This window comes from Monosiga brevicollis, genomic scaffold (assembly GCF_000002865.3).
Source record: "Monosiga brevicollis MX1 MONBRscaffold_6 genomic scaffold, whole genome shotgun sequence".
NCBI lineage: Eukaryota > Choanoflagellata > Craspedida > Salpingoecidae > Monosiga > Monosiga brevicollis.
Window position 1 is genome coordinate 1,426,287 of NW_001865043.1, and position 21,251 is coordinate 1,447,537.

Here is a 21,251-nt window from a genome sequence, read left to right on the forward strand (position 1 = left end):
GGCATCAAGCGCTGTTTTTTTGGCTGAGTTTTGGACTTCTTTGATTCGCTTTTTTGGCCGGCCCACGGGCCGCTTTGGCTCGATGAAGCCCTTGTCGGATTGGCGAGGTCGGCGCGGTCGCTTTCGATGGTAAGGTTTCCTTCTTCCTGCCAATACGTCGCGCACCTCCTGCTCCCATTCAGGGTCAAAAGAGTAGAGATCTGGCTGGAGATTCATAGCAGGCTGCTGCAGTGGCTCTGCCGACAAAGCGGCATCAGTGCACGTTCGTTCCGTGCCTTCCGCCATGACGTTGGCGGCTGCAGAAAGCAAACTGGCGAGAAAGTAAATGTTAGCAAAAGTGATCTCAACGGCATGGCCGTTGAGTTTTGAGCTGGAACGACCGCGTCACACCATCACAGTGTAGTCAGCTTGATCTTCGATATGCGACGCTGACACCAGACGCAGACTCACACACCATGGCGCCTGAAATTCCGAAATAATAATAATAATAATATTTTTTTTGAGCCATTCCGAAATATTTTTTTCGCTTTGTCAGACTTTTTGGAATAATTGTCAGCATTTCTTGAAACAATTGTCAGCATTTTGTGGCCAACAACATGAGCACCTCATCAACTCCTTCGAGGCCCGAGGGCTGGCCCGACTGGCTGTGCGAGTGTGTGTCTGAGACGGACTTTCGAGCTGCCCTGTATGGGGAGCGTTTGTGTGTGTGGCGAGGTGGGGCCAAGGTTTGGCATGATCTGCGCTTGGGCTGGGCAGATCTGCTGACGATTGAGGTGCGCTCTTTGGCGAGGGACCCAGTTTGCGTGTGCCACACCTGAGCCTCGTCTCATCAAGCCATGCCGCCGTGCCTGGGCAGAGCACCGTGCCGGTCAAGTTCTATCGGCACGATCAGCCTGCCTGGGAAGGGTTGGCAGAGGCACGGCGCTTGCCATTGCAGGACTTTGTGCACTGGGTGCAGTCAAGCATTGCTGCCGCTGGTGATTCGCCAGCAGCATCGGCCACAAAGCGGGCTAAGACGACGGGCAAGCTCGCAGCAGAAGAGTTTGATCCCGCCCACTACTGGGGCTATGCCTCGTACATTTGGTGGCGTGATTTACCTGCTCCACTCTGTGCGACGCTATTGGCCTCGTGGTCCAGTGTCTGTGATCTTCCAGAGACTGTCCTTCGTGACCAAGGTGCATTCTGGTGTGGCACCGCTGGCGCCACCACCCATGGTCATTACGACGTCTATGGCTGCAATATCGTTGCACAGCACCACGGCACCAAACGCTGGCTGGTGGCCGCACCCAATGCGTCTGAAGTGCAAGCCACCCGAGTTCCGTGGGAGGAATCTACCGTATATGCCATCACCTCGCTCCAAGAGCTACGCCGCGCGCATCCCAAAGCCGTGTTTGAGGTGCACCTGCAACCGGGGGATCTAATGTTTGTTCCCCATCAAATGTGGCACGAAGTTGTGGCTGAGACTGCATCCATCTCAAGCAACGTTTGGCTGCCCACACCTCGGATTGATGAACAAGAGCAGCGCTTGGAAGCTTTGGTCCGTGCACACATGTGCTTCACGTTTTTTTTTTTTTTTCTGTCGAGGGGGTGTTTTGCAGCACGCCAGTGGTTCATGACAACGGTCTGCAGAGCGTACTTCCAACTCATGGATCAATTCCGATGTGGTGCCTGGCTGGACTGGTGAATAGGCAGCCTTTGTGGCCAGCGGCCTTGTATCCACACACGGGCCTCACGTTCCCAGCGTGCCCATCTCTGGCTGGGTCAATCCAACAGAGGTATAGCGCTGCTTGTTGTGGGTGGGGCACCCAACTTTGCGCTGTGGGGTGGGGTCTGAGTCTGCAGTTTCGGCAGAATCCTGCCTAGGATGTGCCCTTTCTCTGAGCTGTGGTGCTGCGTTGACTAGGATCTGTCCCCTGAGGCAGCCCGGCAAGCACTGGAGGCTGGGTGCGGGGTTACAGTTGCAGAGGTTGTGCGCGCTGCCACTAACCCCCGAGGTAAGTCGCACTTAAGTTCCCAACTGAATTGCGTGAACAGAAGGACAGAGGCGTTGTCCGGCACGTGATGCAAACGATGCTAACCACCGAATACCCAATCAAACTAGTGGTGCGCCTAATAGGCGAGCTCCTATTCCCGGGCAGGGCCGAGCACAGCACCGACGGTCACGCCCGGGTTGGACAGCATGGTGTCAAGAGTTCGACGTAACAGGGCACCAAATTCTCGACCATCCGCGTCGGAGGTGATTGGTCGTGTCCAAGCCGCCTGAATACTCATGGCGCCGGTTCCAGCCGTGATAACGGAGATATTGAAGACGGGGCCATCGGCATGATTGCTTTGAACAAAGTCGACCGACTTGAGCTCGATGGCTGCGCCGTTCAACTGGAGCTCTACGAGTTTGCGAGCGAAGGACAAGAGCCGGGCATGAGCCGATTAGTCTGACTGCAAGCGTCAAGCTCTCTTGGAAAACACACTGGCCGAATAAAAGCATTTTAGAGATAATCGAATATCAAGGATTCAACCGAACACGTCACGAGCTGGAAATGTCGTTCAGAGGGTAGCAGGAAAAAGAAAAAGAAAAAGAAAAAGAGCGGGGTGGAAAAAGGAAAATGTTGAATCTGGCATAGCGCCAAGGGACATACCGCGCACAAATCCAAGATTGGAGACGCCTGTGGTAGTACGGCGTCCGTTAGGCGAACGCTGTGCCAAGCGTCGCATAAGATCCACAAAGCTGCCAGAGACGAATTGAAGGAGACCGACTAAGCGACCGGCGTTTGCAACCTCAGCCCGCGTACGCTGTTGAAGCATGCGGGCCACGGCACAAGCCGGCTCATGGTCGTGCAAGGTAACGGGTATATCCACGGTGCTGAGATAAGCACGCAAGGACCAAGGTGTAGGGATGGGTCGACAGAAGGGGCGCAGGTTGGCCACGCAACTGATCTGCACGGGGTGGTGGTGCCCCAGTTTGGTGGAAGGCGCGAACGCAGTTGTGGCGATGGCAGCAGCACTCATCATGAGGCCGTTGACGGTGGTGCCCTGACGGCGAGCCAAGGCCTGCAGCTGGGCCGTCTCCAATGGGGTGAAGCGAAGCATGGTGTGGGCTGGCCGGCGCTGTGCGTGGCCCGCACGCGCGGGGTCATCGGAGGGACCAAGCCAATGCTGCTCAGCGGGTCGCAAATTGGGCCATTGGTCATACAGGACCTCGGTGAGCACCTGATGGAGTGAGGGACGCATGTCGAGAGCAGTTTCCATGGGCATGCTGAGCTCCTCATAGGTGTGCGCCACGGAATCGGGCAGCTGGTCGGGATGGGCTAAAGCCTGGTCCAGGCACTGCAAAAGACGAGGGGCCAAAGCGGTAGCTCCGATACCATCGGCAATGGCGTGGTGAATTTTGAGGACAACGGTGACGGTGCGATTGGAACAGCGGCTGCGCAGTAGGTGCAGCTGACATTGCAGAGCGTCGGGCAGGAATGGCTCCTGGTTGAGGCGATCCACAAGCTCATTGAGGCGTTGCGCATCGTCATCGGCGTCTGCGCTGTCTTGCGCAGGGCTGACACGAGTCTCGGGTAGAGCATGAATAAAAATTGCTTCGTGTGCAGCCGTTGGGAGATCCGGCAACGGTGTAAAGGCACGCGGTTCGCGAGCCGCGTCGCGGGCAAAGGAACACCGGAGAAGGGGAAACTCGGCGAGGCAGGCCATCAGAGCTTGCTGAAGGGCTTTATGCCAAACCTGGTCATCGTGAATGTGCTTTCGAGTTTGTAGATGCAGGCATAAGCCAAAGGCCACCACATTGCGAGCATCATGACTGCCAGCGTACCAGCGATCCATAAAGCCAAGCTCTACGGGGCGGGCCAATCCATCAAATCCATTGAGCTGATCGGACACATCATCAAGCAAGCGACGGGCACCCACCCAGTGCGCTAGCGTAGCGCCACTTCTTCGTGCCGATGTACAGGTTGCGCCCCAACCAGCGCGCGGCAAGGACCAGGAGAGGCGTCGCAAGGCCAAGGCCAATCACCAGCTCCCAGGGCCCCATGATGATGACGGTGAACTCTGAGGAAAGGATCAGTATAAAAATGAAATCATGGACCGATCAAACACATTATAAGATTGACATCTGAGGCTAGACGGTATGAGCTGATATGGGATCAAGAAGGGCAGGTGCCAGCTCCCAGCCCCGCCGAGCATTTGCCGCGTTGGCGCTCTCTTCCTCTCACACACACACTCTCTATCTCTCTCTCATAATTCGTTTTTGTGTCCGTTACGATTGCGACATCGGAGACTGAGAAAAAGTATTTTACTTGATACCACCTTTCAAAATATAAAAGTATTTTACATTTGAGTGGCGGATGCTGCTGGAAGTCGCCAGGCTTGGGGTCAGAGTTTATAGTCATCTAGACTGCGACACGTCACGGAAGCTCTGTTGTCAGAAAAAAGACAGGTATAATGCTCGAGTTTGTGCAGAGCATATCACACTAATTGTTGAAGTGTATAAGGTGATAACGTATTCATAAGAAATGTTTTTGTAGAAGATATAGATGTTATTGCAACATCAACATTTTTTTCTTTTCTGTTCTGGTATGTGCCAGTGATTGGACGAGGGCGATATGGCATCGTGGCCCCTTCTGGACGGCGCGTGGAGCAGGCTGGGCGGGAGGGAGGGAGGTGTAAAGGCTGTATGGGTGTTGTTGCTCATTGTGATGCTGGGTTTGGGCTGGTGGCTAGATTGAAATTGCAAAGATGTGGCGATCTGGAATGCTGGCGGTGCTGGCGCTTGTGGCGCTGGCCGCCCTCGTGCCGGCTGTGACGGCAGCCAACGATGTGCTGGAGCTTGATCCGTCTAGCTTCAAGGCCATGCTCAAGAGCGACGAAATCTACGTGACCGCCTTTACTGCTCCTTGGTGTGGTGCGTAAAACTAGCGGCGGGCGATCCAGGAACGCGGACGGTTCTCGCATAAGCTCTGCTCATGTCCCGCCCCCCTTTTTTTGACTTTGTCCGTATTTAGGCCATTGCCAGCGCCTCAAGCCCGGTAAGTTTGGCCAAGCGCAGGCGTTTTGATGCAGCCTGTGACGACCATGCGACCGTGGCCTCATGCCATTTGCCTCGGACTTTCTCTTTCGCAGAATATCAAAAGGCTGCTGCTGCCCTGAAGGGCATCGTCAAGTTTGCCAACGTGGACATGACCCAGCACCAGAGCCTGGGTGGTCCTTACAATGTGCAAGGGTACGCGCGTGGTGACTGCAGTGCTCTCGCGCTTGTTGCTGGATACTGGTTACCCCCTTGGCTCATGAGCTCGCGCTGCGCTTGTTTAGCTTCCCGACCATCAAAATCTTTGGTGCTGACAAACAGCATCCCTCAGATTTCAACAGCCAGCGCACGGCCAAGGCACTGGTGGATGCTGCTCTGAACGAGGTTCGCGCAGTCGCCAACGCTCGCATGGGTGGTAAGAGCAGCGGCAGGAGCAGCGGCTCTGGCAGCCGCAGTGGCAGTGGCAGCGGTGGCAAGAATGTCATTGAGGCTTCAGGCTCTTCATTTGGAAGCGATGTCCTTGGAACCGAGGATCTCGTCATTGTGGCCTTTACTGCTCCCTGGTGCGGTCATTGCCAGCGTCTTCACCCCGAGTACGAGAAGGCTGCCCGTGAACTCAAGAACGAGCCCGTGCGCTTTGTCAACGTTGACGCCACCCAGGAACAAAGCCTGGCCGCTCAATACGGTGTGCAAGGTTACCCTACGATCAAGGTGTTTCCCGCTGGCCCTAAATCTGGGGAGACTGAGGACTACCCGGCTGGTCGCTCGGCCTCGGACTTTGTCGAGTACGCCAAGTCCAAGCTCCTCGAGACCAAGCCGGCACCCGAGGTCGTGGAAATTGCCGACAATTCGGCCTTTGCTTCTTCGTGCACGGATCACCAGGTTTGTCGTCGGCCTAAATCCTTTTGATGGTGGAGGGAGCCCCCAGACTTTCAGAAACATTGATGACGCTCTTTCGCTCATGAGGGGTGGTCACTCGCTGTCGTTATTTTTTTGGGGGTGTTTAGCTGTGCTTTATCACGTTTGTGCCAGACATTCTGGATACCAAGGCCGAGGGCCGCAACGCTCTGATCGAGTTGCAGAAGGACATGGCGGAAAAGTACAAGCGCCGTCCCTTCGGTTGGGTGTGGGCCGCTGCTGGCACTCAGCCTGCTCTTGAGGCTGCTTTGGACGTCGGAGGTTTTGGTTATCCAGCCCTGGTTGCCGTCAATGCCAAGAAGGAGCGCTTCGCCACCATGCGCGGTGCATACACTGAGGATAGCATCAGCGACTTTGTTGGGCGCCTGGTACGATTGGTGCTGACCTGCTCTAGTTCTCAAGGGGAAATGGGGTCAAAGCAAAGGGGCAAACAAGGGGATAGCTGGCCGACCCAATTGCTCACTGTGGTTGGTCGTGTTTTCCCTTCGATTCATTCATGTAGTTGACGGGTCGTCAAGCCACTGCCAACCTGCCTGGCATGCCGACGGTGGAGAAGGTCGAGCCCTGGGATGGTTCTGACGGGCCGGAAGAGGCCTTTGAGGAGGAGTTTGATCTCTCTGACCTCGATGACGTCGAGCTTGACGACGGCAAGGATGAACTGTAGGGATGGTCTTTGCGACACTGTTCTGGCCATCGGTGCACATACGCTGGCCCGGTTCCTCTTGTCACTCCCGACAAACTAAATTGAAGACATGGATGATGATGATGATGATGATGATGGATGATGATCATGGTGACGATCAATTGAGGAGGTGGGTTAGAAGGCACGTCAACTCGACGCACTACTGACAAGCAAAAAGAACGGCAAAAGATCAAGCCGCCCAAAAGAAAACACATCAAGAAACCGAAAGTATTAAGAAAGAAGCGATCGTCAGACCAGGCGTTCAAGACTGGCGTGGCTCGACAACGCTCGCAATTTAACGACGCGGCACGCCGAGGTCCATTAGCTTGGCAAAAGCGGCGGCAAAGTCACGGTGGAAAAGGTCCATGTCGTCAGCGTACTTGCGAGCCCACTGGCGGAACTTGGGATCCTGGACAATGGCCAGATCGGTGGGCAGCATCATTAGCTTGCCGGTCGAGTCCTCGTACTGAGTGGGCTTGAAGTTGGGGCGCACGGTCCAGGTCTCGTCAAAGAGCAGGCGGAAAAAGTCGTTGTCGAAGCTGTAGGGGCCAAAGGACCAAGGTCCATCAAAGCCGGAGCGGTCCTTGTGGCAGTGGCCCACGGTGTGGGCCCCCACCAACGCAACAATTTCCTGATCGTTGAAGCCCTATGGCAATTTTTTGGGGGTGTTTGTTTGTCTCATCAGACTGCTGCAAGCCTCAGCGGTGCAACGACTCAACGTGAGGTCATGGTTTGTTACGTACCATGCGGTAGAAGACCTGGCGGATGTGGGCAGCACCCTGGGTGGCATCGGGCAGGCGGCCGTTGGGAGGGCAGAAGGTCTCATCAGCGGCATCCGAGCGGCCCGGCTTCCAGGCAATCTCGGGACCACCCTGGTGAAGGGAACGTCAAGGCAAGGGTGAGATTGTAACATGCGACGAAGAAGACGAGGCTGGGGACATCAAGAAAGGGAACAGCGCCGGCGACGGCAACAACATCACTGTCGCCATCATTACGGGATGGACAGGGCTTACCATCGACTCGACGGCCACCTTGCCGGCAAAGGTGTAGAGATCGGCAAAAGTCATGCCTGCAAGGTACGGGGCAATCCATGGGGCCATGAGACAGATTTCGCTGAAAAAAAAAACAAAAAAAAAACGGGGAAAGGCGAGATATGCGCGGCAAGACGACGGATGCGAACCGGGATACTTGGCCTTGATGGGCTCAAGGAGGTTGCGCGCCTTTTGAAGGCCGGCGTTGGCGGGATCATCCGACTCGAGCGCAAAGCGCATGGTCGCGCCGTTGCTGCCACCGGTGCCCGTCTCCTTGTCGTAGGTGCCAGAGCAATGCCACGCGAGGCGGAGGAGGAGGGGGCCGGGGGCCTGGCCATCGATGTCGTTGTTATCAATGGCTTCCTCAATGTCGGCACGAACGCTCTGCCAGTCCACACTGGCAGCAAACCAGGACATGGGGTTGTACCAGGAGCAATCGGCGACACCCGAGCCCAAAACAGCGGCACCGGTAAGGCCACCAGCGGCGAGGGCCAAGCCGACTCGCGCCGAACCCGACCGGGCCGTGGACGCCGTGCTCAAGGCACGGCGTGCGCCCACCATTCCCATACGTGCTGCAGATGCCCACATCTTGTCGTTTCCTGCTTGGTACAACAAGGATGCATACAGTGTGGCAGCGTGAGCGAGAGCACCCCAACTCGAGTGTTGCCTTGATATCGTTTGACAGATCAACAAAACTTGAACCGAGCCGAACCCCCTCCGCCCAAACAGCACCAGTCGACGATGGACCAACCTTCAACGTCTGGATAATGCCCCGAAGAAAAGAAAAGAGTAAATGCAATGCCACTGACTCGAACAGCAACGAGATTCGTTCAGTGGCGTGGTCAAAGAGTAAAGGAAAGGTGGGCGTAACGGGATGGTGGCTGCCCGCTGGTTATGGGAGGCCGCGGCGCGGGACTGTTCCTATTCAGTGGGAAGGAGTTTGAAGATGGGGATTGGGATCGGCTGTTCTGAGGAGTATATGCACAACCGCACGGCCCGGTGTGCGGCGACGCTGCCATTTGCCGTTTCCCGGTTTTGCGGTCATCTTGTCGCCATTGTTCGTCATTTCCTCGTCACGTTTGTGCTTGGGGCAGCAGAAAGAACGGTTATTGCAGCAAAAGTTCAAGTATAAGCAGATTTGCTTCAGGTGGAAGCATTAGAAGGCGTTGCCGCTGATTGAGTTGTTGCTGTATTTTTCTTTAAATGTGTGTGTATGTGTGTGTGTGTGTGTGTGCTCGCGTGTCAAAAACATCTTTGAAATGCGTTCAGACTCGAAATGCAACGGCAGAGGGTGGGTACTGAGACACGCGATTGCCTGGTCGATGGCTACAGGATTGGGGTCAAGTCCATCAACTGGGGTAGTGTGCTTCGAATCAAAACTCATGCAAAGGAACAACAAGTAGCCATTTTTGACATTAGGTTGCTGTTTGCATGGCCGTGACTTTGGAAGCCGACAGCTGCTGGTTGGAGGCAGCAAAGCCCGACGCTTTCTGTGTAAGCCCGGGCGAGCAGCACGCTGTGAATTGGTAATGCAAAAAGATACCTGGCTCGGGTCCAGCGACAACTCGGGCATGATGCACAAACCAGCTTGAGGGGAATGATATCAGCGTCGGTCAAGGCTTCGCCAGAAATGGGGTCGCGCATGTCTGGCTTGATGAGCCGCTTGATACAGTCCATGGTTACGACTCGACCCCTGCACAGGTTTGGATCAAAGCAAGAGGGTAGATGGTGATCAGGATTGCAGTACCGGCTCGACACCGGCAAAGCCGTATCGCATCTCTCGCCGCCCATACGTACGTAGGGCGCAGCACAGCTGCCTCAACATTGCCCTTGAGGGCGGTGCGCGTGACGGGACACATGTATCGCTCCTAAGGACGGGTTGGAACAGCACCATTGTCATCATCCGCCATCAACAGGGGATGGGGAACAAGACTTTGTGCCTTAAATCCTCAAACGGTCCAGCCCTGTTTTGAGCGTGCAAACAGCAAGGGCGTCCAGCCTACCGGGCGTGAGATGAGGGGAATGGAGGAGCTCGGGTCGGCCTCGGTGAAGCGCACGGTAATCAGGTCTTTGACCTTGAGCGGACGCCCAGAAGTGGGGCATCGAGTTTTCTTATCCTGCAGTTCCATGCCGGTTCACAATGAGACACAGCGGTCGGTGTCACGCAGACCCCCACAGACTTGGACGTACCGGCTTGGTCAGCTTTGTCTTTGAGGCCTCGGGTGCCATTTGCGGGACCCTGTCAATCAGAAAATGTCGAGAAAAATTTGAATGTATTTCAAGAGGTTAGGAGGGAGGAACATCATCGCGCCAGCATTGCCCGCATGGTTTGCCTGGGTGGAAAAAAACAAACAAACAAACATGCCCTTTATGTGGTGACGTGCGTGGCAAACCCCACATACCAAAACGCAGCGTGGTTGGCCTCTTGTTCGCCCTTGGCGGTCTTGATGCGGAACGCTCTGGATTTGGCCTCGTCCAAGGCATCACTGGCATGCGTGCGCTACACCAATAGCCACGGGACGATGAGACACTCAACGAGCATGCACCATCAAGCCTGGCGTGTCAATGAAATGCCTGCAGTAGCGCACCACTTTGTCATCCTTGGTGAAAGATGAAATCTGGGCCGCCGTGATACCTCGCTCAGCTTGGCGAAAGGCCTATGTCAAGACCATGCAGTGTAAGTGGTGAAATGCTGGCCGCTCAGAACCATTTCGAGACTGATCAAGAGGACGACGCACCTCGATCCGGTCGCGATGCGCAGCAGCCTCAGTTTCAAGACCCTCCTGCTTTTCACGCTCCACTTGTCGTTGATACTCCTTCATCTGACGGACATCTGTGGCAAAGCGGCCAAATGATTTATCGTCAGCACAAGCTGAACAGGGCCTTTGCAGATACAAAAAAAAAAAAAAGGAAGGAGAACCTCTCCCCGTAGCTTTGAAGCAGGACTAGAATGAACACCCTCAAAGCCATCCTTCATGACAACCGACACTTACATTCCCGCTTTTGGTGCAGCAGGTTTTCGAGAATAGCCTCACGCTCGTAGAGGTAACCATCCGGTCTGTGGTAAGCACAAAGAAAGAGCCCGGCAAGAGCACATTCTTGTTGATAAGCAAAGCCGAGGTGATAGAATACACCAGGATTTGCGTGTTTTCAGAGCTTGACTTACGTCACGACACCGTCTACGACTGGCTGCAACGTCAAGCAGCAGCAATCGACCTCCTGTTCAAGCGACAGCGCACATGAGTCAAAACGCGACACCATGGCCCAAACCTTCTTTGCGGGGTCAAACCTTGGTCGAGTCGACGCCCAGTCGCTGCTTGAGCGTACCATACTTGTTTTGCACTGCGATCACGCGCCAATGTGAGTCTCGGTGTCTTGACCTGAGGATGAGGAGCAAGTCACGAGCCACTCACGCTTGTCCTTCTGTCGCTCGTGGTAGGTGTACACGGAGCTCGCCGTCTGGTTGCGGCCGTGTTTGCCCATGTTGCCTGTTTTTTGCCTGGAGCCACGATAAACAAATACTCGTCAGGTTATCGATTCGGTGGCTGCTTGACACACTGAATCTAGCCCAAATGCGATCGAGGCGAACATGACAGAAGCGTGCGGCCAAGACGGGCGGGAAGCCGAGGCGCCAACCTGAAAAAAAAAATTCAAAAAACTGAGAGAGAGAGCACTTTCGCTCGCGTTGGCGTTTAAGACAATGCGAATACAGTGACCATAAATTGCTTGTGAGCTTTTGTCAGAAAATTGTTGCTTGTGAAACGAGCACCCTGTCATGGCCGATCGGGGCAGGGAAGAGGAGGAAGAAGGGGTGTGGGAGTCCCCTTCGACGGGTGGTGACTCTTCGGATGGTGGCTCTTTGGATGGTGGCTCTTCGGATGGTGGCTCTTCGGATGGTGGCGCTTCGGATGGTGGCTCTTCGGGTTCACGGTCCTCATCCTTGTCCACGTCCCCTTCTCTGCTATCATCAGATGGTAGGTTTATTGGTTGTGCAACAGCGATGGGTTGGTGTGAGCTGACAGCCCGTCGCCTGCTTGTTTTCAGATTCGCGAGAAGGATCTCCGGTGCCGCTTGACGAGGAGGCAGAGTCCTTCGATCAAGAGCGCCATAGCCCTTCTTGTCGGCCATGGCGACACGCGCCGCTGCCGATCTGGCATCAGTTGCAGCAGAATCGCCATCGCTGGTGCGCCACGCTCGAACAACGCCAGCGCCTTCCCAACCAGGTCCTGTGGCGGGTGGCTCCGGATGCCGGGGAGCCCGCGGCCATTCCACGCTTTGGTTTGAACTTTAGCCCCGACGGTCGATTTCTTGCTTCATCAACGGAAAGCGTGACGGACATTTTTGTCAGCCATAATCAGCATGTTGTTGCCCGCCTTCCCATGGCCTCCAACACGTCCCGCTGGTGTGGGGACTGTCGCCTGCTCCTCGGTGCGCTCGGCGCTCTTGTTACAGTCAAGTCACACCCCCTCGAGTGCCCAAGGGCTGCGGTTTGCTAACTAAATCGATCGTTCGCAAACCGTACCATCCGCCCATTCTGTAGGAGACGACGAAGGCTCGGTCCAGCTCTGGGATTTGCGCAACCCCCAACAGCCAGAGCTGCAGTTGCAAGGCCACAGGCATAGCGTCAAGTCCATCTTTGTGCTAAACGACCAGCAAACTGTGCTTACTTGTGGCTTTGATGATCAACTTTTACTCTGGAATCTGCAGGTCAGGCCCAAGCAGATGCCTGCTGTGCCTTCCTCACCAAGCCCCAGCGGTGTGGACCAGCCTCGCTTCACTTGTTCATGTCCATAATTTTGGTTGGTTTAGGATAGCGCTGTCGATGGCACGCTCCAGCCCAAGCGACAAGGGTGTCTCCACGAGGCTACCCGTTTGACTCTCAGCCCTTCTTGCGAGCAACTCGTACGTCATGGGAGTTGGGCTGCGCTCACCCATTTCAAAATTGTCCAACACTCATGCTCATGTTATGAGCACAGGCTTTTTCCCTCAACTTACGCCAGACCTTTCCTTTTGGCGTCAATGTCTTGTGTCAAATCGGTCACAACCGTCGCGCTCTCGAGGTACCCGTGTGACCCTAAAGGCCCTCCCACTCAGCCAAGGGCTCAAGTCGTCCTGTTCCGAGACCAACCCGCGAGCAGTTCTGACGTGGTCCTTGCCGCTTCAGGACTTTGTATGCAGGGCCGAGGACTTGAGTATGAATTTGCTGCATCGAACGTACATGGGATCAAAGCCGGTTCGTTGGACTCTCATTATATCATGCTTTGACAAAGTGGCGACTCGACCTCACGACGGGCCGACTACTTGCGATGCAGCCTCGGGGTCTGCAGACGGTCTCGCCGTCCAACCGGCGCTTCCTGCAGTCAATACACGCAGTTTGCGTCCCCGCTATGAAGCCGGATCTCGTGACCGTTTCTGCTACCTTTTCACATGATGGCAAACTCCTAGCCACCCGGGGCCACCCCAGTACGCTGTACGTGTTGCCAGAAACCCAGACGTTCCCTGCGCCCCGCCTCTTTTCACGGGGCTCATGCTTGCCATGACACGCTCTCATCGATTACAGGACGGGCGACGTCAGCCATGTATATCGCCTTGGCAGCTGGGAAGACTATGACCCAATCTTGTCCGCAGATTGGCGGAGCGGCTTTCTTGCGCTCAAGCAGCGTGGGCTGGCTGCAGGACGCTCTGAGAGCGTGAGCGCTGTCAACTATATTAAGGAAATTGCTTGGCATCCGAATGTTCCAGTCTTGGCGAGCCCAGACTGCAATGGCGTGGGCATCTACGACGCAGATCTCTTCCGCGTAGGCCACTTCAGTACGGGCAACCGCAGTGCTGTGCTGAGCACAGCCTGGCATCCCGTCTTGCCTTGGCTGGTCATTGGTGACTTTGTGGGGCGCACCTATTGGTTTAATACAATGTACTAGGATGCGAGTGCAGCCCAGTCTGACTGAATGTCCCAGGAAGAGGGTTTGGTAAGCCTGGATGTCAATTGAGAGCATGACTCGACCACACTCGTTTGCCTGCTTGATAGCTAGCCTATTTTGAAACTAACACAGCCCCACCGGCTTTGTCATGCTGGTCAGCAATGCGCGAAGCAGAGAACCAAAGGCATTTCACACAAAGGTGCAAGGCAGGGCTGCACGCAAAATCACCCGCACAGCGGGTCTGGCACTGTTCATGGGTAGGGTTGACAGTGAGCTCGGGAGAAAGGAAAACAACAACAGAGGGGGGATTCAACACACATCTCAGCGGCATCGCCATCACCCTGGAGCGTTGACGCTGGAGTCCCCGCTTGTGGAAGCTAACGAGTTGTTTTGCGTCTGGGAAGAGGAAAGCGCTTTTTTTTCTTTGCCCGCTCTGTGTTGCGTCGATCCACTTGGGTCTGCGCTCGTCGCAGGGCAGCCTGTCGTTGTTCACTGCAAGTCGGCCTCGTGTGAGCAGAAGCCTTGATCTGGGTCAAAAGACGGACTCCAAATGACAGATCCCTCATCCACACTTCCCACGGTTGACAACAACAGGGGCTTGCGAGGACCGATGGGCCGACATACTTTTGCTCGCGGCGCTGCTCCGACAACAAGGCCGTGGTGTCGGGCAGCGGGATGGCTTCTGGTGCCGCCGCCGGCTCCTGCGCCGCCCGACCCTTGAAGAAGCGTTTCCACCACCAAAACTTCCATGCACGGCGCTCCTCCTTGCTCAGCACACATGGCAAACACCATGGCACGCAGCAGCATACCGTACAGCACGAGTCATGCACGTCGACTGGTCGTTCCAGCGCCATATCACGGCTTCTCGGTCGCGAACCAAAATTTGCGATCTTTGAAAGACGCAAACGCAGCGGCACGCAGATGTCAGCATATTTGGGAGGGGTGTTCCAAACATATGTTTCAACCACCCAAATTTTGGCGGGACGAAATTTTGAAAAAAAAAAATTCATCTCTCGCTCTTTCTCTCTCTCTCTCCTTTTTTTTTTTTTTTGAACGACGACGACCACGAGACGACGCGACGCGACGCGACGCTGAAGGATTGTAAGTCTGAGCGCCGTCTGGCTGCCCTGTCTGCTGCGAAAACAGGGTTCGGGATTGTTGTGGGGTAAAGAGAGTTGGGCTGAGCAGACATGGAAGGCGGGCGCGGTTTGCTCAGAACATCGTTGTTCCACTGGTTTGGGGACCACATGGCCACCGGGCGCGACACTGTGTCACTGCGCGTGTGGTGGGACCGTCTTCTGACTCGGGGATGAGCGTGCATTTGATGGAGGCACGGAAGATGCAATCCAATTGGCGCTTTTTGTTCTGTGGTTTCACGTTCTTTGTATTTGTTGCTTGGCCTGACCTGCTCACATAGGACACTTCCCTCGCCTGCCTTGCACTTCTCCTTCACCCGCGTGGCCTGTTCCATCCCAAAAGCACACCACAATCATGGGCGACATGCAGCAGCAGCTGCTGGCTTGTCTGCAGCAGGCCATGGATCCGGATGCCGGCCGCCGTCGTGAGGCCGAGGCCTTCTTTGAGCGGTCTGGTAGCCAACCTGGCTACGGGCTTGCCCTGCTTCAGCTCCTGGCTGCTGACACGGTGGCCATGCCCTTCCGCCAGCTCGCTGCCATCAACTTTAAAAACTTTGTTCGCCAGCAATGGGACAACGAAGACTCGGCCGTGAGCGCTGAGGATCGCCAAGCCATCAAGTCCCAAATCATTGACCTGATGCTCGTCTCGCCCGAGGCGCTTCAAGTGCAGCTCTCCGAGAGCATCGCCAAGATTGCTCTGTGCGACTTTCCGGAAAACTGGCAGACCCTCCTCCCCCACCTCGTCTCCAAGTTTGACCAGCCCGACTTTCACTCCATCAACGGCGTGCTTCGCACAATGAACCCCTTGTTTCGCCGGTCCGTGGTCGAAGCTGTAAAATCCTTCTGGTGATGATGTGTGGCAGCCGTGCTTCTGATACCTCTTCTCTTCTGCTTCTTGCTCCATCTCCCCATCACCTTTAGTTATCGGTTCGCGCAACGCTCTGATCGTCTGTGGAGCGAGATCAAATATGTGCTCGACCTAACCGCACAGCCTCTGACAACTCTGTTTCAAAACACCTTTGATCTGGTCAAGCAAAACGAAGGCAACATCAGCACGTTGAAGGTGCTCATCGACTCTATCCGTCTCATTTGCGAAGTGTTCTACAGCCTCAACTACCAGGTGAGCGCTTTTGACGTGCTCCCCCAGTGGCTACCAAGTTCATTGCCCAGGCTTGGTGTGATTTGCAGTGGCCATGGGCTGCCGACCTCGCTCATTCGCTGGCTGGTGGACCCCAACCATGCAACGTGTAGGACTTGGCTGCTTTCTTCGAGGACAACATGTCCACGTGGATGGAAGGGTTTGCCGCCGTTCTCGAGCTTCCTGAGAACAAGGCCCTCATGGCTGACATTGAAGATACGCCTGGCGTCCTCGAGCTGGCCAAGGCCCAAATTTGCACAAACATCAGCCTCTATGCCTCCAAATATGACGAGGAGTTTGCGGTGAGCTCCGCCTCGAGGCCGCATTGCTCTCCAATTTGACTTTACAGCGCCACGCTGCACTCACGCGCTGTCGCCTTGTCTCATCGACACTGGTTCTAGCCACACTTGCCTCGTTTTGTGCAGATTGTTTGGGAGTTGTTGACTACGACCAGCCTCGAAACCCGCTACGATGGGGTGCGTATCTGTACATGACAGCAATGCCTTGGCGCCCCTCCGGCCTGAAGCGAAAGTTTGGTAGCTGTCCTCCGGCCATGCATGACCTTGACCTGTCTTCTTTTGCCTCAATTCGCCATCTGCAGCTCGTCAGCACGGCGCTCTCCTTCCTGGCCAGCGTGAGCGAGCGTGAGGCCAACAAGGAGCTGTTTGCCAACCAGGAGACGATGCAGACCATCTGTGAAAAGGTCATCGTGCCCAACGTGATGTTTCGCCCCGAGGATGAAGAAATCTTTTCCGACAATCCCGAGGAGTACATCCGTCGTGATATTGAGGGCTCGGGTGTGTCATGCTTGCGTCACTGTTTCGCAGCTCGAGCTTCTTCCATCCTTGTTTGCTTTGCAGAACCATAACCATCTCACCGCGACCTTGAATCCGCCGGCTTGTCCAGACATTGACACCCGCCGCCGTGCTGCTAGCGACCTCGTTCGCGGCTTGTGCAAGTTTTGGGAAGAGCCTGTGACCTCGATTTTCTCCGTTTACGTGACACAACTACTTCAGGTGCGGCAGAGGAAAATGTTGCTTCAATGGAGTGGCACCGTGGGTGTCTCTGGACTTACTGCAAATGGGCCATTTAACTGCACGCTGCGCATTCGCCATGCAGGAGCACAGCACCGACGCCACCAAGTGGAAGCACAAAGATGCCGCCGTCTTTCTGATCATTGCCCTGGTATGTTTCCCAGCTGCACGTCCAGCCGTGCTTTTGCATTAATGCGGGCTCTGGGTACCTCCACCCGCGGGCCTTTCCCGGCCTTTCTCTTCCAGCTCACCTTCCTGCTTCTGCTTGACCGGCTGGCGTCAGGCCGTGCGAACCAAAACGACGTCACAAGGCACAACTGCCCTCAACTCAATGATCAATGTGGTCGACGTCTTTCATTCCACCATCCTGCCTGAGCTGCAGGATGGCGATGCCAACAAGAACGTGGTCCTCAAGGCGGATGCCATCAAGTATCTCGTCAGCTTTCGCAATCAGGTAGGGAAGGATCTTGACAAATGCCTTCAACTCCATTTGTACCAAGGCCGCAAGGTGCGACACCCTTCGCCTTTGGGAACGGCTTGCGCTCATTATTGTTGTGCCACAGCTGGGCCCGGAAATTCATGCGGGCTGCTTTCCACTCTTGATCAATTTGCTGAGCAGCGATGAGCCAGTCGTTGTATCCTACGCCGCACGTACGTCAATGAGCCGCGAGGCACTGCATTCCCATCTTTCTGGTTCTGTCTAATACAATCGCCTGCCAACACCCCCCACACCTCAGATTGCATCGAGCTGCAGTTGCTGCTCAAGGTGAACGACGCACCCGTCCTTTCGCGCGAGGTGCTGGCTGCCAACATGGAGGCACTGTTGAGCAATCTGTTCAGTGCGCTCGGTCAAGTCAAGAATGCCGAGAATGAGTACTTGATGAAAACCGTCATGCGCACCATTGCCATGGGCGAGGAGCTGGTCATTCCCTACATCGCCATCATCGTGGAGCGCCTCTCGCTGATTCTCATGGAGGTGGCCAAAAATCCTGGTCGCCCTCGTTTCAACCATTTTATGTTCGAGTCCTTTGCAGCTGCCATCCGGTGCGTTTGCCGCCAGATCTTTCAAATTAGCGCCTGCCAATAAAAGCAGGATAGCTGGCAGCCCACTCATGCTGCTGCGGTGTCCCTTTGCGCAGTGCCACGTGTCACAATAACCAGGATGCCATCGCCAGCTTTGAGTCCGCCTTGTTTCCTCCTTTCGAGCAGCTGCTCACGGGTGATGTCATTGGTACGGAGCTGCCTGTTGCGCACCGTTCGCCTCACACGTCTGCGCCCACTCAAACTGATTCATCGCCACTATGCTTGTTTTGCTCAGAGTTTCAGCCTTATGTGTTTCAGCTCTTGGCCCTTTTGCTGGAGCTGCGCACAAAGGGCATTCCCCAGTCGTACGCAGGCCTGCTGCCTTTCCTGCTGGCCCCTGCCATGTGGGAATCGCGAGCCAACAGCACGCCGCTCGTGCGTCTGCTTTCGGCCTACATTACCAACGGCGGCGACGAGCTGTTCACTGCTGAGAACAAGCAGCTCGATGGCATGCTTGGCGTGTTCCAAAAGCTCATTGCATCCAAGGTTGGATTGACCTTCCTCTCAATCACCATGCCGCCGTACTCTTGCTTGTCACGCATGAGGTCATTTTTGTGTGTTGCCGTCGCTTTGCACCAGGTGGATGACCACAATGGCTTTGAGCTGTTGATGAATTTGATTGATGGCGTCTCACCTCAAATGCTGGAGCCCTACTTTGGCAACATTGTCCAATTGCTCATGACCCGCATGCAGGCCGCGCGCACGACCAAGGTACGGGCTCCGGCGCGTCTTTGTCATTTCTTGTAGCAAGCTCACTCATTATTTCGTGTTGGGTTAAACGCCGCGTAGTTTACACGTTGCTTGGCCGTGTTGGTCGGCTTTCTCAGCCTCAAGCGTGGCCCCAGCGCCACCATTCAGCTCTTTGACAAGTTAGCTCTCATTGTTTTGCACGGCCTTGGCCCCTGCACATCCGCCTGTATGGTGGATCCTGCAAATACTGACTCGTTGGCGTTTGTAGCATTCAGCAGGGCCTCTTTGGCATGTTGCTGCGCCGTTTGATTGAGGTGATGCAGCAAGTCCCCTCCCAACGGGATCGCAAAGCCATCATCCTGGGCATGACCAAGCTCTTGGTGGAGGCGCCAGAATTGCAGGGGCCTTATGCCGAGGTAAATGGTCAAGCCTCACGTGCCAACGGATATCACGCATGCTCATGTTTGACCAGCACCAGCTCTTCTCAACCAACTTGTGACAATAAATCTTGCCCTGCATTTTTAGCATTGGGGTGCCACACTGACTGGCATCTTCAAGCTGCTCGAACTGCCCATTGAAGCTGCCAAGCCAGAGGAGTTGAGCTTTGAAGAGGACGAAGGTACGTTAACGCGCACCCTGACTATGTGTTTGCTCGCCCGGCTCCCTGATCAGACATAATGCTGGGTGGTCCCTGCTCCATGGACATGTAGGTGGTTACAAGGCCACCTACAGCCGCCTTGCTTTTGCAGGCTCGGGCGAGCGAGACTTTTGTGCTGAGGTGCAGGATCCTAAGGCGGCTGTTGTGCAGCAAGTGCATGCCTTTGCACAAAGCCATGCCGGCGCGCTTGCAAGTGTTCCAGCAGATGTCCAAGCCGTCCTTCAGCAGTATTTCCAGGTGCGAGTCTCCCCTCTTTCAGCCTGCAACTATCATCATCTTTGAAACTCAAGGGGTGTTTTGCTTTGAACACATGCATTTGCGTAGGCCATGGGCTTGCCAGCTGTAGCTTGAACTTGAGCCATCTACAAGTCAGCTTAAGGACTCCAGGAGAGGTTCACCAAGCTAGAAAGCAATCAGACCAGAAAATTTACGTGCGCGTCAGCTCTTGTGCTTGACACGTTCGCCCGACCGTCGGTCCTGAGCCGCCAGCATGTCTGCCAGCGTTTGTTTCGACTTCCCCCCCCCCTTTTTTTTGGTTTTCGTTTGGAAAAATTCATTATTGCACATGAACAGCTCTGTCTTGGGTTCGATCAAGTCCGCATATCGCAAGTGAGTCGATTACTTTGGAGGTGCATCAGCATCTGCTAGTTGGAGGCAGCTCGGCCATGATGGTCAAAAGGGGAAAAAACGAAAAGCAAGAAAGGGGCACATGCTGAAGAGTCAAAAGTCAAAACACAAAAGGCGTCAAGAAATGCACTATACTTCAGCCTCAACGACACCATCCTCGGTGGTGACGGCTGTGGATTGTTCGGCGGCGCTAGAAGAAAGAACAGGAACTTGTATGTTGCGGCGGACGGGCTGGACCACAGTTTGTTGCCCTTGTACCACTGTTGCTTTGCGTCCGGGTGCGACAAAACCTCGCCGTGGGGATTGAACCGGCGGTAACGGCGGGACGTAACTGGGAGTTCCATTGGGCGGGGCAGGCCGACCGCGCAGAGGACTCAAGGTCAGAGCACCGCTCCCGACCTTGCTGGATAAGGATCCTTGTGATTGTAGGGGGGGCAGCGTCTCTGGGCGCGGCACGGGGCCGCTTGTGGAGCTGGAGATCATTCCCGCACCAGCACCCACTGCCGTCATGGGAATCTTGTTCTCGCTGGCTGCGGCTGCGTTTTTCAGTCGCTGATGCCTGGTGGAGGGGGCGGTCAAGGGGCACAAAGACGTTGGTAAGCTCCAAGGAATTGCTTGGACGCACTGGCAGCAAAAAAAAAACAAAAAACAAAAAAAGTACATGACAGACCTCTCGTAGGTGTAGCCAATGGCCACAACGGCCACAAATAGGGTTGTGACCACAATGATAATCAGCGGCACAACATCAAGCTCTAGTGCGCATGGTAAAAGAGTCACAAAGTCAATATCTGCAAAATTCAGGCATCAAAGCACGTGGCATGCAAACGCCAAGGTACTCAAGTCGAACCTTCATCTTCGGTGCGTACGGTGACGGCGAGCGAAGCCGCACTAGACCCTGCCGTGGTTCGAGCCACCACGGAGATCGAATATTGCTGTTTTCAACGTATGCATGAGGGGTGAAGGTTAAGAACTTAATGTGCAAACCAGCAGCTCCACAAGATGTCACGCACCGTATCTTGGCGCAAGCCAGTCAGAACTAGCGAGAAGGTGTCAGGCGCCACCACTCCGTACTCCTCGTGGTCCAGCAAAACGGCATACTCGGTAATGTTGCCGTTGGCTGTGACTGGACGTGACCAGCTCACATTCAACCGGTTTGTGCCCAGCACCGTGACAGTGGGGGCATACATGCGTGAAGGTACTAGAAACAGCAGCAACGAGGAAGCCCATCAGACATCATGGACCGGTCTACAGGCGCCGGTCGGGGCGGCCACTGTAAATGGGAGGGGAAGGGACAAGAGGTAGCGACGAAC

At 55.2% G+C, this 21,251-nt stretch overlaps 7 protein-coding genes across 7 annotated transcripts; 4 read left to right on the plus strand and 3 right to left on the minus strand.

Moving 5' to 3' along the window:
- Positions 1-596: 596 nt before the first annotated feature.
- On the plus strand, positions 597-1,421 carry MONBRDRAFT_24439 (uncharacterized protein; the record flags this gene model as incomplete). The annotated part of the gene is made up of 3 exons (XM_001744553.1): positions 597-773; positions 857-1,109; positions 1,138-1,421. The coding sequence occupies 3 exons, from the start codon at positions 597-599 to the stop codon at positions 1,419-1,421; spliced, it is 714 nt and encodes a 237-aa protein (XP_001744605.1).
- Positions 1,422-1,729: 308 nt separating this feature from the next.
- MONBRDRAFT_31948 (uncharacterized protein) lies at positions 1,730-4,049 on the minus strand (the record flags this gene model as incomplete). The annotated part of the gene is made up of 5 exons (XM_001744753.1): positions 3,907-4,049; positions 2,637-3,833; positions 2,158-2,384; positions 1,988-2,073; positions 1,730-1,913 (listed from the first exon to the last, which is right to left on the minus strand). Exons 1-5 carry the CDS (start codon positions 4,028-4,030, stop codon positions 1,730-1,732), a joined length of 1,818 nt encoding a protein of 605 aa, XP_001744805.1. The 5' UTR covers positions 4,031-4,049.
- Positions 4,050-4,749: 700 nt separating this feature from the next.
- On the plus strand, positions 4,750-6,605 carry MONBRDRAFT_16095 (uncharacterized protein; the record flags this gene model as incomplete). Its single annotated transcript, XM_001744554.1, has 6 exons — positions 4,750-4,900; positions 5,001-5,024; positions 5,119-5,218; positions 5,308-5,905; positions 6,031-6,309; positions 6,444-6,605. 6 exons carry the CDS (start codon positions 4,750-4,752, stop codon positions 6,603-6,605), a joined length of 1,314 nt encoding a protein of 437 aa, XP_001744606.1.
- Positions 6,606-6,918: 313 nt separating this feature from the next.
- MONBRDRAFT_16194 (uncharacterized protein) lies at positions 6,919-8,071 on the minus strand (the record flags this gene model as incomplete). The annotated part of the gene is made up of 4 exons (XM_001744754.1): positions 6,919-7,269; positions 7,367-7,495; positions 7,637-7,692; positions 7,804-8,071. 4 exons carry the CDS (start codon positions 8,069-8,071, stop codon positions 6,919-6,921), a joined length of 804 nt encoding a protein of 267 aa, XP_001744806.1.
- A 919-nt stretch (positions 8,072-8,990) lies between these two features.
- MONBRDRAFT_18592 (uncharacterized protein) lies at positions 8,991-11,158 on the minus strand. The gene is made up of 12 exons (XM_001744755.1): positions 11,068-11,158; positions 10,944-10,996; positions 10,821-10,873; positions 10,648-10,712; positions 10,393-10,487; positions 10,243-10,311; positions 10,057-10,154; positions 9,845-9,893; positions 9,658-9,771; positions 9,452-9,522; positions 9,239-9,347; positions 8,991-9,144 (listed from the first exon to the last, which is right to left on the minus strand). The coding sequence occupies exons 1-12, from the start codon at positions 11,135-11,137 to the stop codon at positions 9,070-9,072; spliced, it is 921 nt and encodes a 306-aa protein (XP_001744807.1). The 5' UTR covers positions 11,138-11,158; the 3' UTR covers positions 8,991-9,069.
- Positions 11,159-11,429: 271 nt separating this feature from the next.
- MONBRDRAFT_36620 (uncharacterized protein) lies at positions 11,430-13,002 on the plus strand (the record flags this gene model as incomplete). Its single annotated transcript, XM_001744555.1, has 7 exons — positions 11,430-11,628; positions 11,699-12,082; positions 12,195-12,361; positions 12,464-12,556; positions 12,631-12,714; positions 12,819-12,887; positions 12,967-13,002. Coding segments are annotated over 7 exons (1,032 nt in total), but the record flags the coding sequence as incomplete, so codon positions are not given.
- A 2,223-nt stretch (positions 13,003-15,225) lies between these two features.
- MONBRDRAFT_35084 (uncharacterized protein) lies at positions 15,226-19,818 on the plus strand (the record flags this gene model as incomplete). Its single annotated transcript, XM_001744556.1, has 18 exons — positions 15,226-15,527; positions 15,633-15,831; positions 15,963-16,151; positions 16,251-16,325; positions 16,451-16,646; positions 16,756-16,865; positions 16,969-17,034; positions 17,167-17,391; positions 17,447-17,534; positions 17,621-17,927; positions 18,023-18,114; positions 18,202-18,452; positions 18,546-18,677; positions 18,756-18,835; positions 18,925-19,072; positions 19,182-19,275; positions 19,367-19,551; positions 19,639-19,818. The coding sequence occupies 18 exons, from the start codon at positions 15,226-15,228 to the stop codon at positions 19,663-19,665; spliced, it is 2,766 nt and encodes a 921-aa protein (XP_001744608.1). The 3' UTR covers positions 19,666-19,818.
- Positions 19,819-21,251: the final 1,433 nt, after the last annotated feature.

What these genes read in the sequence shown, in the direction of transcription:
- MONBRDRAFT_18592 (XM_001744755.1), bottom strand. Translation starts at nt 11,137, where the DNA reads ATGGGCAAACACGGCCGCAACCAGACGGCGAGCTCCGTGTACACCTAC. An exon ending in TCACCAAGGATGACAAAGTG is followed by an intron (nt 10,155 to 10,242) that starts GTGCGCTACTGC and finishes CTATTGGTGTAG; the next exon opens with CGCACGCATGCCAGTGATGC. An exon ending in GCAGCTGTGCTGCGCCCTAC is followed by an intron (nt 9,348 to 9,451) that starts GTACGTATGGGC and finishes AAACCTGTGCAG; the next exon opens with GGGTCGAGTCGTAACCATGG.